The sequence below is a fragment of the Panicum virgatum genome, chromosome 4N (assembly GCF_016808335.1).
Source record: "Panicum virgatum strain AP13 chromosome 4N, P.virgatum_v5, whole genome shotgun sequence".
NCBI classification, from domain to species: Eukaryota; Viridiplantae; Streptophyta; class Magnoliopsida; order Poales; family Poaceae; genus Panicum; species Panicum virgatum.
The window spans coordinates 11,933,842-11,956,362 of NC_053148.1; the positions used below are offsets into that span (position 1 = coordinate 11,933,842).

The 22,521-nt window shown below is 46.5% G+C and overlaps 2 protein-coding genes across 2 annotated transcripts; both read right to left on the bottom strand.

Annotated features, from left to right (window-relative positions):
- Positions 1 to 1,247: 1,247 nt before the first annotated feature.
- LOC120669821 (protein GRAVITROPIC IN THE LIGHT 1-like) lies at positions 1,248 to 6,425 on the bottom strand. The gene is made up of 2 exons (XM_039949659.1): positions 6,227 to 6,425; positions 1,248 to 2,931 (listed from the first exon to the last, which is right to left on the bottom strand). The coding sequence occupies exon 2, from the start codon at positions 2,865 to 2,867 to the stop codon at positions 1,599 to 1,601; it is 1,269 nt and encodes a 422-aa protein (XP_039805593.1). The 5' UTR covers positions 2,868 to 2,931; positions 6,227 to 6,425; the 3' UTR covers positions 1,248 to 1,598.
- An 8,734-nt stretch (positions 6,426 to 15,159) lies between these two features.
- Positions 15,160 to 16,551, bottom strand: LOC120670649. The gene has a single exon (XM_039950807.1). The coding sequence runs from the start codon at positions 16,488 to 16,490 to the stop codon at positions 15,897 to 15,899; it is 594 nt and encodes a 197-aa protein (XP_039806741.1). The 5' UTR covers positions 16,491 to 16,551; the 3' UTR covers positions 15,160 to 15,896.
- Positions 16,552 to 22,521: the final 5,970 nt, after the last annotated feature.

A 22,521-nucleotide genomic window follows, 5' to 3' on the forward strand; every position in this document is an offset into this window, starting at 1 on the left:
TCAGCTAGTCCTAGTTAGATCTCCCTCAAGAACATGATGAACACATCAAGATTTAGAGTGGTTCGGACCGCCGGAGCGTAATACCCTACGTCCACTGTGTGTTGTATTGCCCACCCACGAGAGTGAGAGAGTTCGCGAGAGCGTGTGTCTGGAGAGCCTATCGTGCGCAGCGAGCGCCTCCCTTTTATATCTCAAGGGAGGCGCGTACATGGCTGTTGGGTCCCCGACAGGTGGGCCCAACGATGTAGTATAAAATAACGTACTGTTCATACATTATGGCGTCGCAGGCAAATGAGATCTCTCTCCTGGAATCCCTTGCCTGCTCCTGGAGTCCCTCGTTCATCATGCCCAGGCGCTGTCTTGTCGGGATGATGTCAGACGTAGCTAGGGGCGTCGCCTGCCACGTAGCTGAACGGGCTGTGTAGCTTGCGGCGTAGGCGGCATGATGGAAAAGTGTCGTGCCGTCGTATCCATTTAAAGCTGCAGACGGGCTCTGCGCGGGTACGGCACAGGCGGCTGCACTGTGTACCTTGGTAATACGCGGTGCACAGTGAGGCCTGACAAATGCTGTCCCGCGTGCCGCGGCGATAGAGCACGCCTCAACCATCCGCATTAAATGCGGTGGGTGGGCGAGTCTCCTAGCGGAGGACTCGCACACGAGCCCGCGCCCGTGCCTCCGGGACACGTGGCGGCTCCGGACCCCCACGCGGTAAGGGGGGTCCGGATGGACGCAGGAGGCCCCGGACCCCTATGGGGGGTCCGCGGCCTCGGCTGTCAGCTCGGAGCTCCCCTTCTTTAGAGACACGTGGCGTCTCCGGACCCATTCCCAGGCGGGGAACGGGTCCGGGGCCGTTGGCCTGGTGAGGAAAGAGCCTGACCCGTGGGGCCTGGCTACTCCGTCCTTTGCGCGCAGTTACGGATAACTACGCGGGTCCTGCCCTGCTGCAGTAAGAGTGGGTATCCCTGCTACATGGTACCGACAGAGATACAACAGTGCTGTCCTATGCAGCTGTTTCCTTAATAGATTCTTTCCCTGCTGCAAGTGGATCACATCAAAACTGCAAATAAAATTGCAATAAGTAAATCAAGGAGAATAATAGTTTGAACATCTTCATTTCGCGACCTTACAAGGCCCTCTATGATCCATAATAACCAGACAATTCTCCATGGGCAGTTGTCGTAAAAGGCTAACCTAGCAAGTGGAATATAATTCTGTTATGGAGCATCGCAAGAACACTTTTAGCATCTGATACAATAAAACAACCTGACTGGGCAAAAACGTGTGAGATGAAACTGGCTGCCTGTACAATCATCAATCACACTGATAACATGTTTATGACATCGGGCAGAATTATAGCACAAACATTGAGAAACCAAAATATATTATAGTCCTGAAAACGACAAGCCAATTGGACAGAATTACATAGCTCATGGATATCTTCACAAAGGCATTGATGCCCACATTTCAAGAGGAATAGCATGTTGGAGAGACAACAGGAAGCATCACATACAAGACATACACAAAGACATATTGGTCGATCTCCCAAAGATGCAAGGACCCTCAATCTCTTGGTGTAACTGGTGCAGGGCATCTTCAGTCAGTCAGCACACTTGACACCTGAAAGGTACACCCGGGACTGTATGATGCTGGTCCCAATCAAGAAACCAGGCATCACCATCAGGCCAACTTTCGGCCTCTCTGCACCTTCGTCTAGGATGATGTTCTTGACAACGCTATCCATGTGGATATCCGAAAATTCACTTCCCTTTTTCACTTGAAAGACCTTGACCTTTGGATCAAAGGAGTATGCCAGCCTGTGCAACAACCATATTGACTTCGCTAGCTTTAGAAAAGCCTGATAGAAAGGTGTCCTTGGATGGCCACCGCTCATGACATAGTTCCTCTGATCCATATTGCCGAAGAAAGAACCTTCCATTTTGGGGTGCACGAGTAGTAGGTATTTGCTTCTGCAGAACTTGCCAAATACTGAATCAGGGTTTTGGCTCAGGACATCCAAAGGATCCATGGCTCGTACGGCGAGGAACTGATGGAAGAAAGCCTCATTGGATACGCTGATGTTTGAATCTTTGATAGAAAAGCTCTCTTCCTGGAACCCACTGAACATTCTTTGGCAAATATATGATTCAAAAGCATACTTCTTGTGAGCCCTTCTTGTGTAAAATACAGCAGGTTCGATTGCATTAGCAGCTGCATCAAGATCCCAACCTGCAGCCTTCATCATGTTGATCAAAGGCTTTGAAAAGTCATGCATCGACTGGTATGCATTATCAACAGCAGATGTAAACAAACTTGGTGTCAATTCAATGGAAAAGTAGTTCTCCTCTTCGTCAGATTCCTCTGATTCCTTGTTAAGCAGGCCCCTTTGTTTCAGTTTCTTCTCCAGCTTTGACTTTCGGAGTTTAGCTTCATCAATTTGCTGCTGTAAATGGGTAATCTCAGTATCTCTAGTCTGGATCTGGGACTGGAACTTCTTTACCATGACCTCATAGGTCTTCAACAAATTCTGCTGCTCTTGTATTTCAGAAAGTAAGCGTGCATCTTGAGGGGATGCTGCTACAGGCTTGGGATTTTTTTCTCTGTAAGCATGCTTGAGTTCAGAAAGCTTTGTAAGCTCCTCTATGACAAGCTTATCAGCTTCCTGGATCCTGTCAGGGTCATATGGGGTGTGGGCTTCTTGCAGTTGAATGTATGCAGATTTCAAAGAGGATATGTTGTTGAATATCCTCCCGATCATAGTGTCCATTGAGTCTCCGTTCTGATTCATATTCTCATCGATTGGTTGAGGATGAACTTTTTGGTTATTATTATCATAATTTTGTGACTCCTTTGAGCCTGGGCGGATCATTACTTCTTCCCCTCAGGATCAAAGAAGTTAGTAGTCTTCAACTATGCAAACAATCGACATCCACCTGCAAAGCAACTTTTGGGTTCAGGTCACAAATTTACATTTGGAGCAAAGAAAATTATGGCAAGCTTTGATTGCTGAAATACGATTTCAACAACAGATCTCCACAACATGACCTCAACTTTGGCCAAAAAGAATAGGAAACTAAAAAAGTAGAGAAAATTCTCTATATGGCCCTACTAAACTTACATCTCCCTTAGTCTTTTTTTTTTCAGAACTTCCCTATTTGACACCATAACTTCATTTATTCCCTAATATGGCCCTTCCGTTACTTCCATGCACTAACGGTGTTAACAGCCACGTGAAAGACCATTTTACCCCTATGTGTATTTGTATAACCAAATTGATATTAGTACATGTTTCTGAACATTTTGAAAAAAGAGAATTACATGTACATGTTGCAGTGGACTATTTTCATATTATTTATAATATGTTGAATATATTAATCTTATTTGTAACAAATAACTGTGCATGACAATTGAGTTGATAATATTTTTGAATTCATGGGCATCATCAACACATGCCACATGCTAGAGCAATTTTTTTAGAACAAAGGCTAACATCAGTAAAGCAACAAAGGCTAACAGCAGTACAGCACAGTAATATCACACATGCATAAATTTTCCTAAAAAATAAATCATAAATAACGGCAGGCTGCAAAGTGGGCTCTCAATTTTCTTATTTTGTTTCCTGGGCACAAAACTTCGCAATCAATTTGCCAGTGGTGCGTGTGTATACAAAAAAATGGCTTTAAAAAAATGGAAAAGGCAAAGAGAAAAAGAATAGCTGGAAGCTAGCTATTGTACACTTGGGTGCCAGCTCAAGCTAGCTGCCGCCCACCCCATGTTATACAGTCGTCCGACTAATCGCGATTAGTCGACCTTATCGCTCCGCTTGCTTCGATAAGTGAAACGACTAGCTTTTGTCGATCAGATGTCTGATCGTCCGACTAATCGTCGCCTAATCGCGATTAGTCGTCCGACTAGCTACTTGGACGATCAGGCCAAAACCAAAAGATGTCTAGCACTCCAGCCCGCCGCCTGTACTGGGCTCAATTAGGCCCATTAGCCATTAGGGTTAGGTTAACTATATAACTTGCACCATTAGCCATTAGCCATTAGCCTGTACTGTGTGGGACAAGAATATGGAGTTCTGGACAGTTCAAACATCAAATCTCACAAGTGTCACCAAACTGACTATCATTGTGGTGTTCCTGCTTGCTATATAGTATATAAGTACATATACATGTACATATATGTCATGGGATATATAGGACGACTATAGCGACGACTAGGACCGACTAGGGTCGACTAATCGACCTGATCGACGACTAGTCGCGACTAGTCGCCTTATCGGTGCCATGGCGACTAGGTTCGACTAGACGACTGTATAACATTGCGCCCACCTAACACCAGTGGGAACTAAAGCTGCTCACTCCTTCGGCGCCCGGCCAGCCGGTCAACCCGCCGCCCGCCGCGTCACAGAACCTCCTCGATGGTGTCCAGCACCGCACCGCTGCTGACGCTTGACTTGCTGGCTCCAGCGCGGACTCGAGTAGGCCGAGCATGAGCTCAGACGCACGCACCGGAGTAGAGCATGTCCATGGGCAGGAGGAAGTAGGCGTGGCGCCGCACGGCAGGAGGATTTCGTCAGCGCCCATGAGGGGACGCGGCAGCCAACGGCGAGGAGGACAGAGTCGCAGATGAACTGGCCTGGGTGATTGAGCATGAGCTCGGACGCCGCCGCACCTATGGGACCGCCGTCGCACGCCAGTCCACCTCATCCCGCACGCTCCAATCTGCCTCCTCCCGCGTGTGCAAGACCACCGCCTGAGGGCCCGCGCCGCCGCTTGGTTCATCCAGTAGATTCATGCCGCCGTCGCTATGGGTTTCGCAAGTGTGGGAGAGAAATAAAGTGACCGAGAGAACAAAGCGTTTCTACCCTATCCTTTAGCTAGGGGCATTTTAGTCTATTCCAAAATAATTTGACAAATTTAAGGAAGAACCTAACGGAGGTGACGGAAGGGCCATATCAGGGGGGAAAACAAAGTTATGGTGTCAAATAGGGAAATCTGGAGAGAAAAAAAGGGGGGCCAAGGAAGGAAGAGGTAAGTTTAGTAGGGCCATATACGAAATTTTCTTAAAAAGAATAATGGACTCTAGGAAACTATACGTTGGTTGGTTCAAGATCATTCACCATGTTAAATCCTTTTCTCTATTCTTGATACAAGGATAAGTTTTGGATCCACTTGGTCGATTGAATCATTAAAGACAGGGTTACGCAGAGAAGACCAGTGCTACACAGCCAACAAGAGACACTTGGTCTGCACTTTGCATTCTCTCAAGGAAAGAGGGGTTTCAAACATGGTTCTTAAGGTGGTAAGGTTAGAAAAGGCGACCCAATCCCTTCCAGGCACCTAGGCGCTAGTAAGGCAAGGTACGCGACAACATACCACCAAAGGAAGTAACCAACAACAGCAGGAAGCGGAGGAAATAAAAAGGAAAAGAAAATAAGAAGGGGAGAAAAAGAGAAGCAGAAGCCCACTAGTGTACCCACCATACCCCTTGCCTTACCTACTTATTTGCTGCTAAACCACTCGTCTCCAGAAGCAGCAGTGCCACCGCCGCTAGTCTCTTTTTCTCTCCCTCCCTCTCTCTGAAGCCACAGCACAGCCATCAAGCAATCCCTGCCATTCCCATGCCCTTGCCCCTAAGTGCCCCTTGGATTAGATGCGCTACCACCATCCTCAGATCGGCCACCACTGCAGTTGTTCGAAGTGAAATTGCATCAGACACCAGCGCCGGAGAAGGCAGGGATGGTGCAGGCAGCAGCAACTTGTTGATCGATTTCTGTTCCATTCTTCCCCCTCCCTCCCTCCCCTCTCTTGCTGCTTTTTAGTTAGGCGACGCCTATAAAACCATGGTTTCAAACAACCACAGCATGATTTTGATTGCTCCAGAACATAAGCCCTAATCTCAACAGTAGTGTCAAAATCATACGTGGGGTGACTAACAGTAACAAAATTATTGGTCAGACTGCTCAAGATGCGTGGAATAGACTACATTTCACTCGTTCAGATCTTATTCGCATAAGATGTGCTGACGCCATCTAATTTTAACACGGGCATCCATTCTAAGCAAGGGCGAACCCAGCATCTGACATGCTATGATTTTCGCAAACGAAAATGAAGTTAGTAGGTGACATACTATAAGTGGATCAGATCCGAATACAAATAGTTTTGTTAGGGTTTGGGGTGCCCCGTCTCGCGCAGCGGAAGGAAAGGGAAGGAGCGGACATACCTGGTGTGGATTCTCGTCGCCGGCAAAGGGCTGGGCGAAGACGTGACGAATGGCACGGCCGGTCGCCCAGTCGGCACCGCCAGGGAAGGAAGAACAAGGGAGGAGACAGTGAGGGAGAAGGGAAAGGGCGGTGGGCGGAAGAAACTGGAGGAGATGAGCCTGAGGCCGTCCCTGAGCCCTGAGCTGAGGGGGAAGGTCGTGAATGAGCCGAGCTCGAGCCGAGCCGTCAACAACTCTGGTGTTGACTTAGCCACTCAGGTACTAGTCAGGTGCTACCGTGTTATTACGTCCAGCGAGGGCTACACAACGCAAAAAAGAAAAAAACGATTGTATTTTCAAAAGAAAAAAAAGCAAAATAACGGATCAGATCGATGCAGTGGGGTGTCTTCAGACTATTTTGCATCAAAGCTGTCATAAAAATCGTCTATCTCATTTCAAAACTGATTTGTTGCAAATTTTCTTCTTACACCCCTCAAATGAACCCCCTCTACATTTTTGCCCCAAACACATACAGCATACTGAACCTTCTCATTACATATGGCAGGTGGTGTGTGACACCAAAATTCTGCACTTGTGCATCTCGTCCATGCCACTAACCTCGATTGGGAAGTTTCTTTAGGCATGATTGGTTCACTACCCTCCGTAGTCTGGCTAGTCGCCATGCAGATTCCAGAGGGTCGGTCCAATGATCCGAAGTACCCAAAACTTAAAAAGCGGTGTTACTGCCCACTCGTCCGGTCCATTATATTTTAGTTTTAGTATCTACTAGTGCCAGGTGCTACGGATGCTTCAGTTGACCTAATCCCTAGCATGAGGACTCATCTAGGGCTCACGAGGCGATGCGGTGGCACCGGTGCCGGTGACGTCTTGTTCGTCGCCGGCCTCGTGCCGCCCGAGCACATTAGTTGTGCTTCACCCAACGACATCAATCCCACGCCGTCCGTGCCCATCCCCAAGCCTTTCGTCGACCGCGCGCCTCCGCAGCCGTCTCCGAGCGCATTCGCCCAAACGTCGCCGGCTGCGCCCTTTCTTCCCACCAGACCATGGTCTTCCTCCTGGCTGCTGCCAAATGCAGCATGCATGCATCCAGGGCACCGCCGAACCTAGTCACCGTCGCATCAGAACAAGGATAATAATTTAGCACGTTGCTGACTGTAATGATACTTGGAACTTATCTCTCGGCCCACTTGTCTAGTTATTAATCTATTCATTATTAATGTATGGTCCACATGTCTCTCTATAAATTTTCTTGATTTCTGTGTCAAAGTCGGTTGTAAGCTTACAGTCCGCCTCATATCTCTCTTCTCCTCTATGCTCCACCTCATCATTTAACCTGCTTACAATCTATTATAATACTTGCTCTCAAGGTGTTGCAGCTCTCTCTCTCATATCTGCACGATGAAAGGGCTCGCTACCGTCTTGACGAACTGTAGCTTCTTGTACTTGATTTCGAGGTGTCCTGTACTTTATTTCGAGGTATTGCAGATCTACCTGTGAGTGATGGTACAACAGATCTCGTAGAAGATAATTTTGGAAAGGATGCTTACTTTGTTTAATTTGGCATTTGTTTGAAGTTCACACTATTCGAGCGTCAAAGGCTAGCAATGGAGCATTAGTTGGCATTAGCATCACAAAGGAACAGAACGTTATTTATTAGTCATCAGAGTGTATTGGTTGCATCTACCGTACCTGTTTACTGTAGATAAAAGATCCTCTAGTTATTGGTTTTAATCTATTTTTTACCGTCTGTACTCGTTGCCTCTTGGAATTTAGGTTTTGTGGAATTTAATGGTGTCTCTTATCTTAATTTAAAATATTTTAATGCTCAAACAATACATGGCAAGCAGGCAGCGCATGCACACACAAGACGTGCAGACCCACCGGGTCAACCGGTTCCACTGGTTTTAGAATTTGAGGTTTATCGGACCAACCCAAAACCAAATAATAGATAGTTAGGTAGTATGGTCAACCAAAGCTGACCCACTTGCAATCTGACTGGCTGGTATCATGCATCCAGGCCCACAGTGGCCAGGCTGACCAAATACTGGAGATTGATTGCCAAGATGGAAGTGTTTTTCACTGCGCACGCTCGCCAGCGCCAACGCGCTTGCTCAGGCACCGCACGAGCTAGGTGTGCCGGATTCAACCAATTTTCTCGTATCCTTGAAGCCAGGTTGCCAACCAGCTTTTACATCGCGGGAGCCAGGGTAAGTAGGTGATGCAGGTAACCAAACAGAGACCATTGTTGCATCTAGTTGAGGGGGGTGATGCGGTAGCCCAGTCATGACCCTTCTTGCTTGGGGGAACTGAAAACCAATAGGAATACAGTATGCTTTAATGTAATACCTGCAGCCCAGAGCATCACCCGTATGTCATCCGTTAAATCGATGCCACATCACGCTCTAAAAATTACAGGCAAACGAGGCATCACAATGGAACTACCTAAAGTCCCCGCAAAAAAAAAAGAACTACATAAAGACTGGGACCATGTTGGTTTCTAAAAGTCCCTGGGCTAATTTAAATCCCTAGTCTAAAACTTTTAGTCTCAATCTGTTTGGTTTCAGAGACTAGAGGGACTAAAAATCAATAAATAAAGCTGTCAAAGTACAAAAGTGCCCCTACTACATGCATGCACGTACTCCTGGGAATGGATTGGACTAAATCCAAACTCAATTGGATTTTGGCTCTTGGATTCTACTGGATTTGGATCTGATTGGATATGGATATCCATTGCTTTAGATGAGTTAGGATTGGATTCTATTGGATAACGAGAAATGGGGTAATCCAAATCCTATTGGATTAGAGGAGGGGAGCTCTTTCATGCACCGACTGGAATGCCAGCTAGCTAGCGGCGGCGCCAAGGCCACCGACGCGACGGCCGCCGGCGCCATGCCAAGGCGCAAATCAATGCCATATTGGCCCAACAGCCTGATCTGGTCAGCGCCTCCCCCGTCCTTGCACCACCGCTCGCTTGCCCGCTCCTCGTCCTGCTCCACCCGGAGCCCTCCCCGTCTCCCAGGCGCCACCAGCTCCCCTGCCGCGCGGCGACGGCTAGCGGCCCTCACTGTGCCACCAGGAACGCCACCGCACCGCCGTGGCTAACTCGGCACCGCTACCGTGCACGTCGCAAGCCGCACGCGCGCGGGCCTACGCTACGCTGGCTCCGCCCGGCCACGTTGACTGCAGGCCCCCGCCGGCCGGCCTCACCACCGATGGGAGCCGCGTGCTAGCCGGACGCCCGGCCATGGCTGTGGCCTAACTGGTTTGTTTCCCATGACCCATCTGACCCATGGGGCAATGGAGATGGCTCGGACGCCGGCGGCGGCAATGGCGACGGCTCGGACGACGACAGCGAAGGCGTGGCTACGGGTGCGGGCGCGTGAAAGCAATCAGGTGCTCTAGCCTAAGAGGGGGAGGGGGTGAATTAGGCACTATTAAAACCTTAACCTTTGGCTCTAACTAGTTTGCACAAAATTTAAACTAAAACAAGCTAACTAGATGTGCAACTATGGTTCACCTTAGTGTGTAACCCTCATCCCAAAAGAGTTTTGCAACCTATAGCCAATCCTAACAAGATACTACACTAAGAAGGTAAAGACACACAAGTTGCAATATGAAATGCGGAAGCTTATAGAGAGGGATGAGAGGAAGCGAACTCTCGACACGAGGATTTATCCCGTGGTTCGGATTGCCACAAAGGCGCCCCTACGTCCACGTTGTTGAAGCACTCACGAAGAGTATCGCTTCCCGGCAATCAAGTCTCTTCCGTAAACACAATCACGGTCACATTGATCCCGATCTTCACTAAGTGAGATTGCCCACGAAGGAGGGGTCTCCGTCCCCCGCACAATGTCGTCGACGCCGCTCCACACCAAGCCGGAGGGTCGTTGACTTGCCGGCGAGCCACCAATTGCTCCAAGGGGTCGGCGCACCGTAATACAAGTGTGGTTCACTCTAGAACCAGCCACAAGGATCTCAACCTTGCTTGTTCATTCACTCAAGAGCTAATCTAGCACTCACACTTTACAAAGCTAGTGCTAAAACCTAAAGATATGATCAATGAGCTCTTGTATGGCTTGGAGGTGTTCTTGGGTGTGTATGAGATGTCTTAGGACTCCAGCAAACTCAAAATGGCCGGGGTGAGGCGTATATATAGGCCACCAACTCAAGAGAGCCGTTGCTCCAACGGTCTGCAGAAATCAGCAAACCACCGGTTGAACTGATGCCTCTGCATAGGGTAGCGTCAGTTCAACCAATCACTCACAGGCTAAAACTAGCCGTTAGCTTATCTGACGCTTCTGCAGCTGAGCTGGCACCCATCGGTTAAACCGATGCCTTAGTGTCGGTTTAGCCGGTGACTCTTGATCATCTTGTAGCTGTTGCCCTTGCTGACGTCGTTGCTCCGATGTCTTGCTCCGACGCACCACCGGTTCAATCGGTGCTGAAGACTTCGCTCCTGCTAGCTTGACATCGTCTCTGGAACATGGTACGTTGAATGCACCGATACCTATCTTGAAGCTGTCGGTTCAACTGGTGCTTCACTTCTTTCTTTACTTGATCTCCAGAGGCGCTCAGTCCTGCACCAATGCCAGGGCGTCGGATATTCTGACAACCATCGGATGCACCGATGCTATGGGCATCAGTTCTTCCGGTGCTACTGATTTCAGTAGAACTCGTCCAATTGAGCGTTTCTTTGAGTTCTTTCTTCGTGTTTTGCTTTATATGGCCTTTTTACTTCATCCCTGGGATCTAAAAATGTTCACTTAACAAAACCATTAGTCCCATTGATTGCGTTGTCATACGATCACCAAAATCACTCGAAATAACATAAATGGTGCCATGTTCGTTACAGCGCGGCCGATCAGCCGTAGGCCCACCTCGTCGCGGAGTTGAGGGTCACGATGAGTGCTCTTCAATGAGCGGGATGGGATTTTTACTGGTTGTTGAGTGAGAAGACTCATCCATGTCGGAAGCCTTGCGGCGACATGCACCGTCCGGGAGCGGAAGGTGCAGGACCTGGTGGCCTACATGCGCCACCCCGCCGGCGTGGAGGTGGACGTCAGTCAAGGAAGCCCGGTCAATTGGTAGGATTAGTTGGATGGATGTGGATATTCATTAGGTTGGATTGGACAGGATTGGACGCCGGGGGCTGCCTACTAGGATTGGATCAGATGTTAACGTGATACTAACTGGATGTAAATTGGATACCGTTAGATGGATTATGGATGATGATCCATTTACATGAGTATGATGCACGGGGTTTGCTAGTTAGCACGTGCGTCAGGAGACCAACCAGCGATCGATTTCCGACATACCCAAAAGTTTCCTCTTTTGGATTCTGTGTCATTCCCTTTCCCCTTCTGGCTTCTGCGGTCCACGAGGGCCGATGCTAATTAATCAGCGCGCGCAAGGGCAATTCCAGCGCGTGATTTCCGACAAACAGTTCTATTTCCTTTTTGGGAAAGATCTTTGCTCCATAATTTTCTTTCTTTGGAAAGTTATAACTTGTAAATATAATTTTGTGCATAACTTATAACACACATGTTCTGAGACAAAATCTCATCATAACTTTTAGAGTACACATAACTTTTACGTATAATTCTCTATTCAACTTCTTGAAAAATAACTTTTTAGCACAACTTTTACAATACATACAAATTTTGGTACATAGTTTTTTCAAATAACTTGTGAAGGACAACTTTTTTGCACAACTTCTATGGTGTTATCTTTATCAGAAAGATTTATTGCACAATCTTTTAGCGCACAAGTTCATCATAACTTTTGAGTACAATTCTCGATATACTTTTTTCTACAACTTCTATAAGAATTTATCAAGAGAACTTAGACACATGATAGAAAAAGGTAAAATAGAAAGAATCTGAAAAGAAAAAGGAAATGATAGCACAGTTATTATGGAATGTAATGGAAAAGGGTATAATAAATGAAAAGAGAAACACCTTAATGTCTAGGTGGTCACGATTCACATGGGTGCGTGGAGTCTGATGGTCACGTGGACTCCGGACTCCGGACTCCGGAGAGAGCTCGTCGCCGCGTCAGGAAGCGTCGTGACGCGCGATTGCTAGGCTCTGTTTAGTTGAAACCCAAAAAATTTTTACAAAAGAATCTTGCTAATTTGAAGTACTAAATGAAGTCTATTTATAAAACTTTTTGCATAGATGAGTTGTAAATCGCGAGACGAATCTAATGATGCTAATTAATCTATGATTAATTCATAATTAGCGGATGATTACTGTAGTATCACTGTTGCAAATCATAGATTAAGTAGGCTCATTATATTCGTCTCGCGATTTACAGCCCATCCATGCAAAATTTTTTGTAAATAGACTTTATTTAGTACTCCATGTATGTGTCGAAACATTCGATGTGACATTTTTTTTTGCGTTTACGGGGTTTATGGGGTGAGAACTAAACATGGCCTAAATGAAGGGTGATGGTGGTGGGGGGCGTGGGGCTTTACGGGGTTTATGGGGTGAGAACTAAACATGGCCTAAATGAAGGGTGATGGTGGTGGGGGGCGTGGGGCTCGTAGGGGTAGCTGGAATCTGGGTCTAAAATACCCAAAAAGCTTCTCAAGAGAGTTTTTTTATTCTTTAGACTCCAACCTTCTTTTAGAGTTTTTTGACTCTTCTGTTTGGGTTTTTAGACTCATAAAACCCAAAGACTTATGAAAAAAACCCATGAAATAAACAGGGTCTGAGTTATCTTGAAGCTAGGGTTTGGAAGCTTACCAACCTGTACTCTTATTAATTTCCAACAAACATTTTTGCGTGTCTGAACACGTATTTCATTGAACACGTATTTCATTAAGAGGGAAAAAACAAAAAGCCCGTCCACTAATCGCAGCTCATGGCCCAAGGCTGAGCAAGAGTGCAGAAGAGGTTCTATACAGTTACAAAGCGTGCGACCTTGGCAACGACCTAAGTGGGCTAAATTCTGGAACCCACAACGAGAGAGAAAAGGCGTTAGCGAACTAAAACCAGCCTGAACCCAAGCTAAAACCTCCTCAAAAGCCCTGCTAACAACCTCCTCTACCTCCAGATGATCCAAAAGGTTAATATTGCCAAGGAATCAAAGCACCGGCGATCAACCTTGTCAAAACGTTTGCGTCCAGCTTGCCACCAGTCAGTGAAGATGAAGTCAATGTACGGCTGAAAGAGGGGTCACTGCATGCCAATTAGCTCGCAAGAGAAATTTGTACCAGACCTGTCGAGAGAAAGAGCAACCGACCAGGAGGTGCGAAATGGTTTCGGAGTCCTGGCAGCAGAGAACGCAGGTAATTTCCAACAAACATCAAGCGCAAGACCAATACATTTGTGCAGCAAGCAATAAATAAGACGCTAGAAAGTAGAAACTCGTCTAGGTGCACATTTTCATGATGAATCTCCAATGCTGAAAATCACTGAATCAGATCTTCAGTCACTGCCACATTAAGCACTAAAAGTTACCTACAATATCCACATTATGAGCAGCAAGGGAGCTACTCCAACCATCTCATGTGAAAAACGAAGCTATCCCACCTCCCATTGGAAGTTTCCTTGTTGCTCATGTATCACGCCAAACGCGACATGTAAAATGCTTCATGTAACTGAAAAGTGACAGGATGCAAAACGTAATACCTGTGATGCAGAGCTGATCACCTCGGATGTCTTCTGTCAAATTGATGACAAATTAACCAACTAAAGCTGAGACAGGTGAACCCCTAACCAAAAGAACACCACAGCAAAAGAACAGAAATGCTAATCTATTTGTAGGACTCTCGATGTTTCAAGCATCCTAAGTTGCACACTTGCACCTGGAAGGTTATCACCCTAAACTTCTGTGGACAGTGAGCAAGAAACAAGCAGCATAGCAAAAGTCCCAACCCCTCAGCCCCTGATTTTCATCACTAACGCAAAAAAAGAACAACAAATCTGCGAACCGGAAGCAAAAAGTTTAGCAAAAGTCACAACCTCTCCACTATAGGTTTCATGATCGACGTAAAATAAACACCAAAATATCCCAGTTCAGAGTAAAAAAACATTAGCTTAAAAGTTTTGCAAAAGCTGCAACCTCTTACTCCACATTTTCATAAAAAAATGCAAAATAAACACTAAATATCCTAAATGGAAGCAAAATCAGCAGTGTGACATAAGCTAAGGTTTTCTTTGTAAATAAGATGCTGACATTGCCAAACTTGGAGCCTATTTTCTTGCCCAAGTAATCTATTATATGGCTACAATCCAAGCGGTACCAGCATTATCAAAATTCACATCACTAACCAAATATATTTATCTAGGAACTAGAGTGAACATCAGAAGCTTCAACAAAAAAGCATAACTGCATCCACATTACAGGCATCTCTAAGATCAATAGATCACACTCAACTTGAATATAAATGAAAAATGAAATGCAACAATTTTTGTGACTCATAGAACATTTTATCTTCTTGTAAATAAGATTCAGCACCCTTAAGCTTGATAAACCAGATAGATCACATCTTGAGGAAGCCGCCCTCAGAAAATATGATATCAAAACTATAAGCCAAGGGTTCCTACTATTATATCATCACTAACCAAAGATATATATGAAGCAAGGATAATAAACATCAGAAGCTTCAGCAACACATGTCACAGTATCCAAATTATGGGGATGCAAAGATCAGATAAAATTTAAGTATGAAAGAAATGGAAAGCTGTAGAAAAGTTACATGATTCTTACGTCCATAAGTGTTACGTGATTCCTTAAAAAATATATAAATATCAAATATGCCAGTTCTTCAGGATGGGGCCATCTAGATCCATTCAAAATTTGAACTTTCAAGGTACCGGATTGAGTACGAAACTACACAGATGCAAAATGCCAGAATGCCTGATCCTTTAATTGGATGCAATTGGGTTGCACACCAACAGAGGACCTTTTCCTAGCATTTTTAAAAAAAAAAACACACATGAGTCAAACTCCCAGGATCATTGCATCAGAAAGCCCACAAAACAAGCGAAGTAAGTAGGCCAAGCATCAGTACCTCACAATTCATTGCAGAAAACACAAAGGACAACCTCAAGATATAAGGACAATTAGATGATACTGGCCAGAAACAAAAACTTATAATTTCAAGGCACGAATCTAAGCTTAAACTTTCAAGTCCTCCCACAAAACAATTGTCACAACTCTCAAACTCCCAGATTCTTTGCATGAGAAAACCCACAAATCAAGCAATGTGAGCAGCACAAAGCCTTGTGAGTTAACAATTCATTTCCGAAAAGAGCAACATTAATAGAAAAGAAATCCTTAGGAGAATTGATGAAACCAAACACAAACAGAAACCATGATTTCATATATATAGACGCAGCATAAAGCATGGATCACTTAACACCTCCAAGTCAGCACAAAAAGGAGGAACATTCTGTGTCTCCACAGCGCCACAGCCATGATGTTCAATCAGAAAAATTTAACAGCTTTGCAGCACTGAGCCCTACATTTCCATCAGAAACTAAGCTAAGCTTAGGCAAAAGTACGCCGATCCAGTAACAGAGTTTTAAGTTTTGGTTCCAGCAAACCATCTACCATTTGTTGGGCTGTTAGTAACAGTAAGCAGCATTGCCAAGAGCAAGATTGCGATTAAAAGGCAGAACCTTTCCCTTTTCCTCCGCCCCAAGACTGGCTCATGGGCTCATGGCAGGTCGTGGAGGACCCCCATCTCGTCGTCGCGGAGGCCCAGGTCGCTGAGGTCCACCGTCTCGCTGATGTTGATGTCGATGCCGCTGCTGTACCTTTCCCCGAGCCCACCCGCCTCGGCCTCGAAACTGATGGCGGCGGCGGTCGCTTCCTCTTCCTCTTCCTCCTCCGCCTCAGCCCGTGCCCTGCCCTTGAGGCACACCCCCACCTTCCTCCTGGATGCCGGGCGGGATGGCGTATCGGCGGATGCTGAGGTGGGGTTTGGGGCGGGGGCCGGGGAGGGGGAGGGCGGGGCGTCGAAGTGGTGGAACAGGGTGAAGGGCACCCAGCCGTCGGCGGTGGCGACCGGTCCGAGCGGGAAGAATGCCCAGGTGCAGAAGTACATGTCGGCGCCGGGAACGACGGGCGGCGCGGCGGGGAGCTCGGAGGCGAGGAAGGCGCGGCGGCAGGCCGGGACCGGGCAGCGGAGGCGGAGCCCGAGGTAGGGGCGCTGGTACGAGTGCACGTGGCAGCAGTGCGGGCACGCCGTCCAGAATGCCTGGCCAACGCCGCCGGCCGTGGCAGCGGCGGTGCCGTCGACGTCAGCCATCTCCCTGCCGCTTTCGGAGGAAACGAGACGAGCGAACACTGACAGCCGTGGTCGTGGTCAAACAAAACTTCAGGGGAACTTCAGAGGACTCGTGTGGGGAGGCCTGTCTTTGATCACCGTCCGATCGAAATCCGGCACCTCCTTGAAACTTTGTTGCGCATCATCGTTAATTAGATCCTGCCTACTTGTCATCAATTTTTGGACTAATTAGATCCTGACATCATCGATATAGCCACTGTGATCACCGTCATCGATATGAAAATGTTGTTTGATACACAACCACTGTTGTCACTCAAATACAGAAAATAAGAAAACAATGGAAATTAACACCTAGTGAGAATGAAAGATAGGATCACTCAGGTTTATTCCACCACGAGTAATAGAAAGAAAAAAAAAGCTGCCAAACATCCGAATGGTTTTCCATTCAGTTATCACCAACATTTTTTTAACCAAAGGAAAGGATCAAATAATACAGAAATGATTCGGAATGAAAACAAAGAAGCAAATCACGTATATATCCAAAAGCACATCATAAATGGTATGAAATGTTTTTCAATCGAATAACACAAGAAATATGGTGAACATAAAGAAATCTCTATCTCTACTTTTATTATTTCTAAAATGAGGACCGTTTTGTGTGGTATGTTGATTTTTGATATGTCTTATGTTATTGACATGTGGGCCTTTAAGCGTCTATCCTTGCTCCACTTTAGGATTCCATTTGGTATCAACCATCTGTGAACTTCTCTGTTTTCTTCTATCTTCACTATCTTTGATACATAGAATGACATTTATTTGAAGTATACAATGTTTAAATGACATTTATGTTGTTGACATGTTTTATGCATTCGATTCTTTTCTCAATTGTTGCATGATAATGACATCACTATTGGCAATAATTCCTTATTACTCCTACTTCCTTATTCCAAAAATGACCCTTAAACCACTAAAACTTAGTAATTCTTTTATTATTGATCCCACCTTTAAATGCTCATATTTCCTCGCTTTAACTATGTTTTTAGCTGTTATTACGCACATATGACCATAGCAAGTTGGTCTACCTTCTTATTATTATCTTTAATTTATTCTGCTTCTTTGATTCAATATTGATATGGACGCTTTGCGGTTCATTGCTTCGGTTAGACAAAGAGCAATACGTGAATATACAGGATGAAAGATTTTGAAGACTAAACAGTTATTTTTTGGCGAAAGACTTCGAAACTTGGGTTTCCTAGCTATAAATGTCATGTAAAGTCAAGCGTATGCTCAAACATATTGTGAATAAAGTACATCTCCATACTTGATGGTGTTTTTTGTATTTATTTGCAGTGGAATCCATCAAAATAGTGCTTATCTCTATATTATTATAATACCAAATAACATTTATTGGGCTAGGAGCTTGTTTTTCTCTCTCTCTCACCTTGCAATGCAAAGACATATTTGCTAGTACAAATTAGAACAAATAAGGAAAATGCTCAAATATTTAACAACACACCATACTATGTTTCAAGCTGGTAATGGTTCGGATTGCACCCAGTTCAAACGGTTTGGTTTTGTTATCTGGGCTCATTTGGTTTAGTGTTAAATGGGCTGAGGTATCTATTGGTTTAGTTAGGTTTGGTTCTTCTTTCACAATGGATTGGTTTGATACGGTTTGAGATTTCACTTTTGAGTTCATTTGTTGGCTCAGAGTGATAATTCTAGCCAATTAGGGTACCTGGACAGACCTGCAGCGTGCATAGGCAAACGTGAACATCAACTGCAGGCCTGCGTTGTGCACAAATGGAGCTAGCTGGTGGAGTTAGCTGGTTGCATGATGCATGTGGTCTAGTTTAGTTTGGTTTTGAAAGATGATGGTTTGGAATGGTGTGGTGTTGGATAATATATATCGGTAAAATGGTTTCGTGAATTACGATCCAGTTCTCAGACCATTAGCACCTTGAACTATGTTACCATTGGTGACTAGCGGCACCATGCACTGTCGCACTAGACTCGGGACGGAGCATGGCAGACATATCCCCGAGAGCATAAAGATTATGGTGGAGGATAGGATTGATGTATTTTGCGTCATCGTGGAGTTTGTATAGGCTGTAGGAATATGGGGTAGCAAAAACAAAATTTTTCTACCGCATAAATCAGGATTACTGCATTTATAGATCACGGGATTACCACTAGACGCGCGGTTGCGTAACTTCTGTAGCGCGTCGGTGTAGTGCAGATGGAAGCCGGCAGTGCAGTTGCGTGAACCTCCTCACGTGCAGCTCGTCCTTGTGCAGCAGATGCGGCACCTCCAAGGTATCCACATGTACTGTAGCAGCAGCCAGGGTTAGGGTTTTTAGACGCCCCCTCCTCTATTTATATAGCCCCTTAGGTGGGCTACTTTGGGCCCACCTTGGGTGCCCCCTTTTGGGCCTAAATGGTCCATTAGTGCACCTAAGTCCAGTCTAATTCGGATCTCATCCTTATTAGACTTCTTTCCCTTAAGTGTGTGACCCTATAAGGTCACATGCGAATAAACATGGCCCGAGTACTCTTACTCGGCCCAATAGTAGATAGTGGCCTCTAACAAGATATGTCAACTCCTATACGCACACAAAGATCATATCAGACGAGCCGCCACAATATCATATACATGCTGTTCCCTTTGCCTCACGATATTTGGTCTAGCTTTAAGCCGACCACTCTTTCTCGATCCTGTGATTCGGAATCCTTGGTTAACTCTTAACCCCAGCATGGCCGTGCATTTCCTGATCCAAATCACTCGAGGGGCCTAGAGATATCTCTCTTGTAGAGAGGGGCAAATTCCATCTTGACCGACTATGTCTCATAGCATGCTTCTTGACAGACCCGAAAATCACCTTTATGACTACCCTATTACGGTGCAGCGTTTGATGGCTCCTAGTAAACCGATTCACATCTTGAGTACATACGACGATCTCAGGTCTTAGGACACAACGTACATATTGTGTAATGAGAAGTCATCATCTCGTGTTGGGTCAGTTCAGTCTCATGTCTCACATGAGCCTACATTATTAGTTTGACATCCCCATGTCCATGACTTGTGAAACATAGTCAATCAACTAATACATGTGCTAGTCTAATATTCATGTGTGTCCTCACATGAACTCCGACTAGGAACATTTTAGAATATCCATACAAGTAAAGAGTTTCACAAATACTTCACATAAGCATTAATCAATACAAGTTGTCATCCATGGATATTCAAGGAACACTTTGTTAATCATGAATACAAAGAAATATAATTGCCTCTAGGGCATATTTGCAACAGTCTCCCACTTGCACTAGAGTCAATCCAGAATGTATCTAATACCCATCGCTCTTGTGTGTCTCTCATGCTTGGGCTGTGGAAGGGGTTTTGTCAACGGATCTGAAATGTTCAGGTCCGTGTGTATTTTGCATATCTTGATCTCACCCCGATCGATGAACTCTCGAATGAGATGAAATCGCCGCATAACGTGTTTACTCTTCTGGTGATTACTTGGCTCCTTGGCTTGCGCAATGGCTCCACTGTTGTCACAGTAGAGATCCAGCGGGCTAGAGGCATTAGGGAAAACACCTAGCTCAATAAGGAACTTCCTTATCCAAACTCCTTCCTTTGCAGCTTCCGAAGCTGCGATGTACTCGGCTTCTGTTGTATAATCGGCTACCGTCTCCTGCTTGAACTCTTCCAGCTAACAGCACTACCATTTATTGTGAACACGTAACCTGATTGGGACTTTGAATCATCTTTGTCAGTTTGGAAGCTAGCGTCGGTGTAACCCGTTACAACGAGCTCTTCCTCACCTCCATAGACCAAAAACACATTCTTAGTTCTTCTTAAGTACTTAAGAATGTTCGTCACAGCTGCCCAGTGACTCTCTGTCGGTGCCCTGACTCGGGGGGGGGGTCCGGATCCCAACTAGTAAATGCTGCGTGTTTCCTCGTCCCAGATGTTGATGCAAGAGGCAACACAGTAACGCACGAGTTTATCCTGGTTCCGGCCGTGGGGCCGTACGTCCAGCAAAGGGGGTGTGCGAGGGCACTTTATTATCTTGCACCCTGAGCACTTGTAGTAGGGGGTACAAGCGTGGCGAGAGAGGGAGGGAGGCTCCCAAGTCTCTGCTAGAAAGGGAGTTGTGCGTAGCGAGTAGCGATGTTGGAGTTAGAAGCGAGTGCGTGCGCGCTGTGTGTGGTGTAATGCCTAGAGAGCCGACCAACCCCCCTAAGGGAAGCCCGCCTCCTCCTTTTATAGACTCAAGGAGGGACGGGTACATGCACAGGGGATCGCGGAAGTCGTCGTGTTCTCCCCGAGCTGTGGGGATACGACAGTCGAGTACTGTGGGAAGTACACTGTGGGGTATGACGTCGAGCATGGTGGTCGTCCTTGTCCTCGCGGGGATCGCGCCGGCATCCTGCCAACCCTAGCAGGCGGCGTGGTCGTGACTGTAGGGTGTACAGCCCTCCAGATGTGGCGTGATGGCGTTCCGTGGGCCCTGCAGGTCAGGGTCCTGCGTGCTCCAGTGGTGGCGGGGCACGCGGTGGTCCCGGACCCCCCTGGATAAAGTGCCGGTGTGCGCACTAAGGAGGTCCGAGGGTTACATGGAGGTCCCGGACCCCTCGAGGGGGCATGTCCGGGACTCCGGCTGTGTGTGCCGTGCGTCCCTCTTGGAGGGGCACGTGGCGTCGCTGGACCCCTTCCCAAGCAGGAGGCGGGTTTGGGGCCATACGTGTGATGAGGTGGAGTCCGGACGGCCGGAGTTGGCAGAATAGTACGAGAGCAGTGTCGAGCACGCTGCGCCCCGCGTCGTAGGTCCCACAGTGTTGCCACAGCGTCCGGGATGGCGGAACAGTGACCGGAGTTGGCGGATGGGACTCCGGTCACAGCCACTGTGGGGAATGGCGGCCTGACACCGTCTGTCTTGAGCACTGTGGAGGAGTGGTTGGCATTCAATGCCTCCGTACGACGGGCGGTTGAGCGGCAGGGCCGTTTATCCCTTACACCGAAGGGTGGCCTCGAGCGAGGCGGAGATGAGTTACCTGCTCGAGGGGGGTTCGCTGCCCTCGAGCGAGGCGGAGATGACTTGCCCGCTCGAGGGTAGATTCGCTACCCCCGAGCGAGGCGGAGATGTGGGGCGTAGTCGAGAGTCCCGATGGGAGCCCTCGAGCGAGGCGGAGATCATCCCGCAGGCCCGAGAAGGGTGCGAATGGGCCGCATGCTGTGCTTCTTTAAGTCCTTTCCTTTCTTCCAGATTGGAAGGAGGCCGTGGGCCTTCGCGGGCCCAGTTGCCTTGACACGTGTTTGCGTTTTTTAGAGTGATCTTAGTACCCCGATTAGGGTGCCCCTAATCGTGGTACCCGACACTCTCACCCGGATCAGACTGGTATCTGCTTGTAACGCTTAGAGCATAAGAAACATCTGGACGGGTACTTATCATTGCATACTTAATAGATCTAATTGCCGAAGCATATGTAACTTTGCTCATGCGATCCCACTCATCAGTTGTCGTAGGACACTGACTCTTGCTAAGATTTATTCCATGTGACATAGGAAAGAACCCTTTCAAAACTTTGTCAATATAAGTATCCTGGCTTAATCCTATAAGCCTCCTTGATCTATCTCTATAGATCTTGATGCCCAGTATGTATGCTGCTTCTCCTAAATCCTTCATCAAAAAACTATTTTTCAATGAAGTCTTTACGGACTCAAGCATAGTAATATTATTTCCAATCAGTAGTATGTCATCTACATACAAGATTAGAAATACAACATAGCTCCCACTTTTCTTCTTATAAACACAAGCTTCTTCTTCGTTTTTAATGAAGCCAAACCCTTTGACTACTTCATCAAAACGAATATTCCAACTCCGAGATGCTTGCTTTAATCCATAAATGGATTTTTGAAGCTTGCATATCTTTCCAGCATTGGTCGGATCGACAAAACCCTCGGGCTGCATCATATACATGTCCTCGGTCAGATTTCCATTAAGGAAAGTTGTTTTGACATCCAACTGCCATATTTCATAATCGAAAT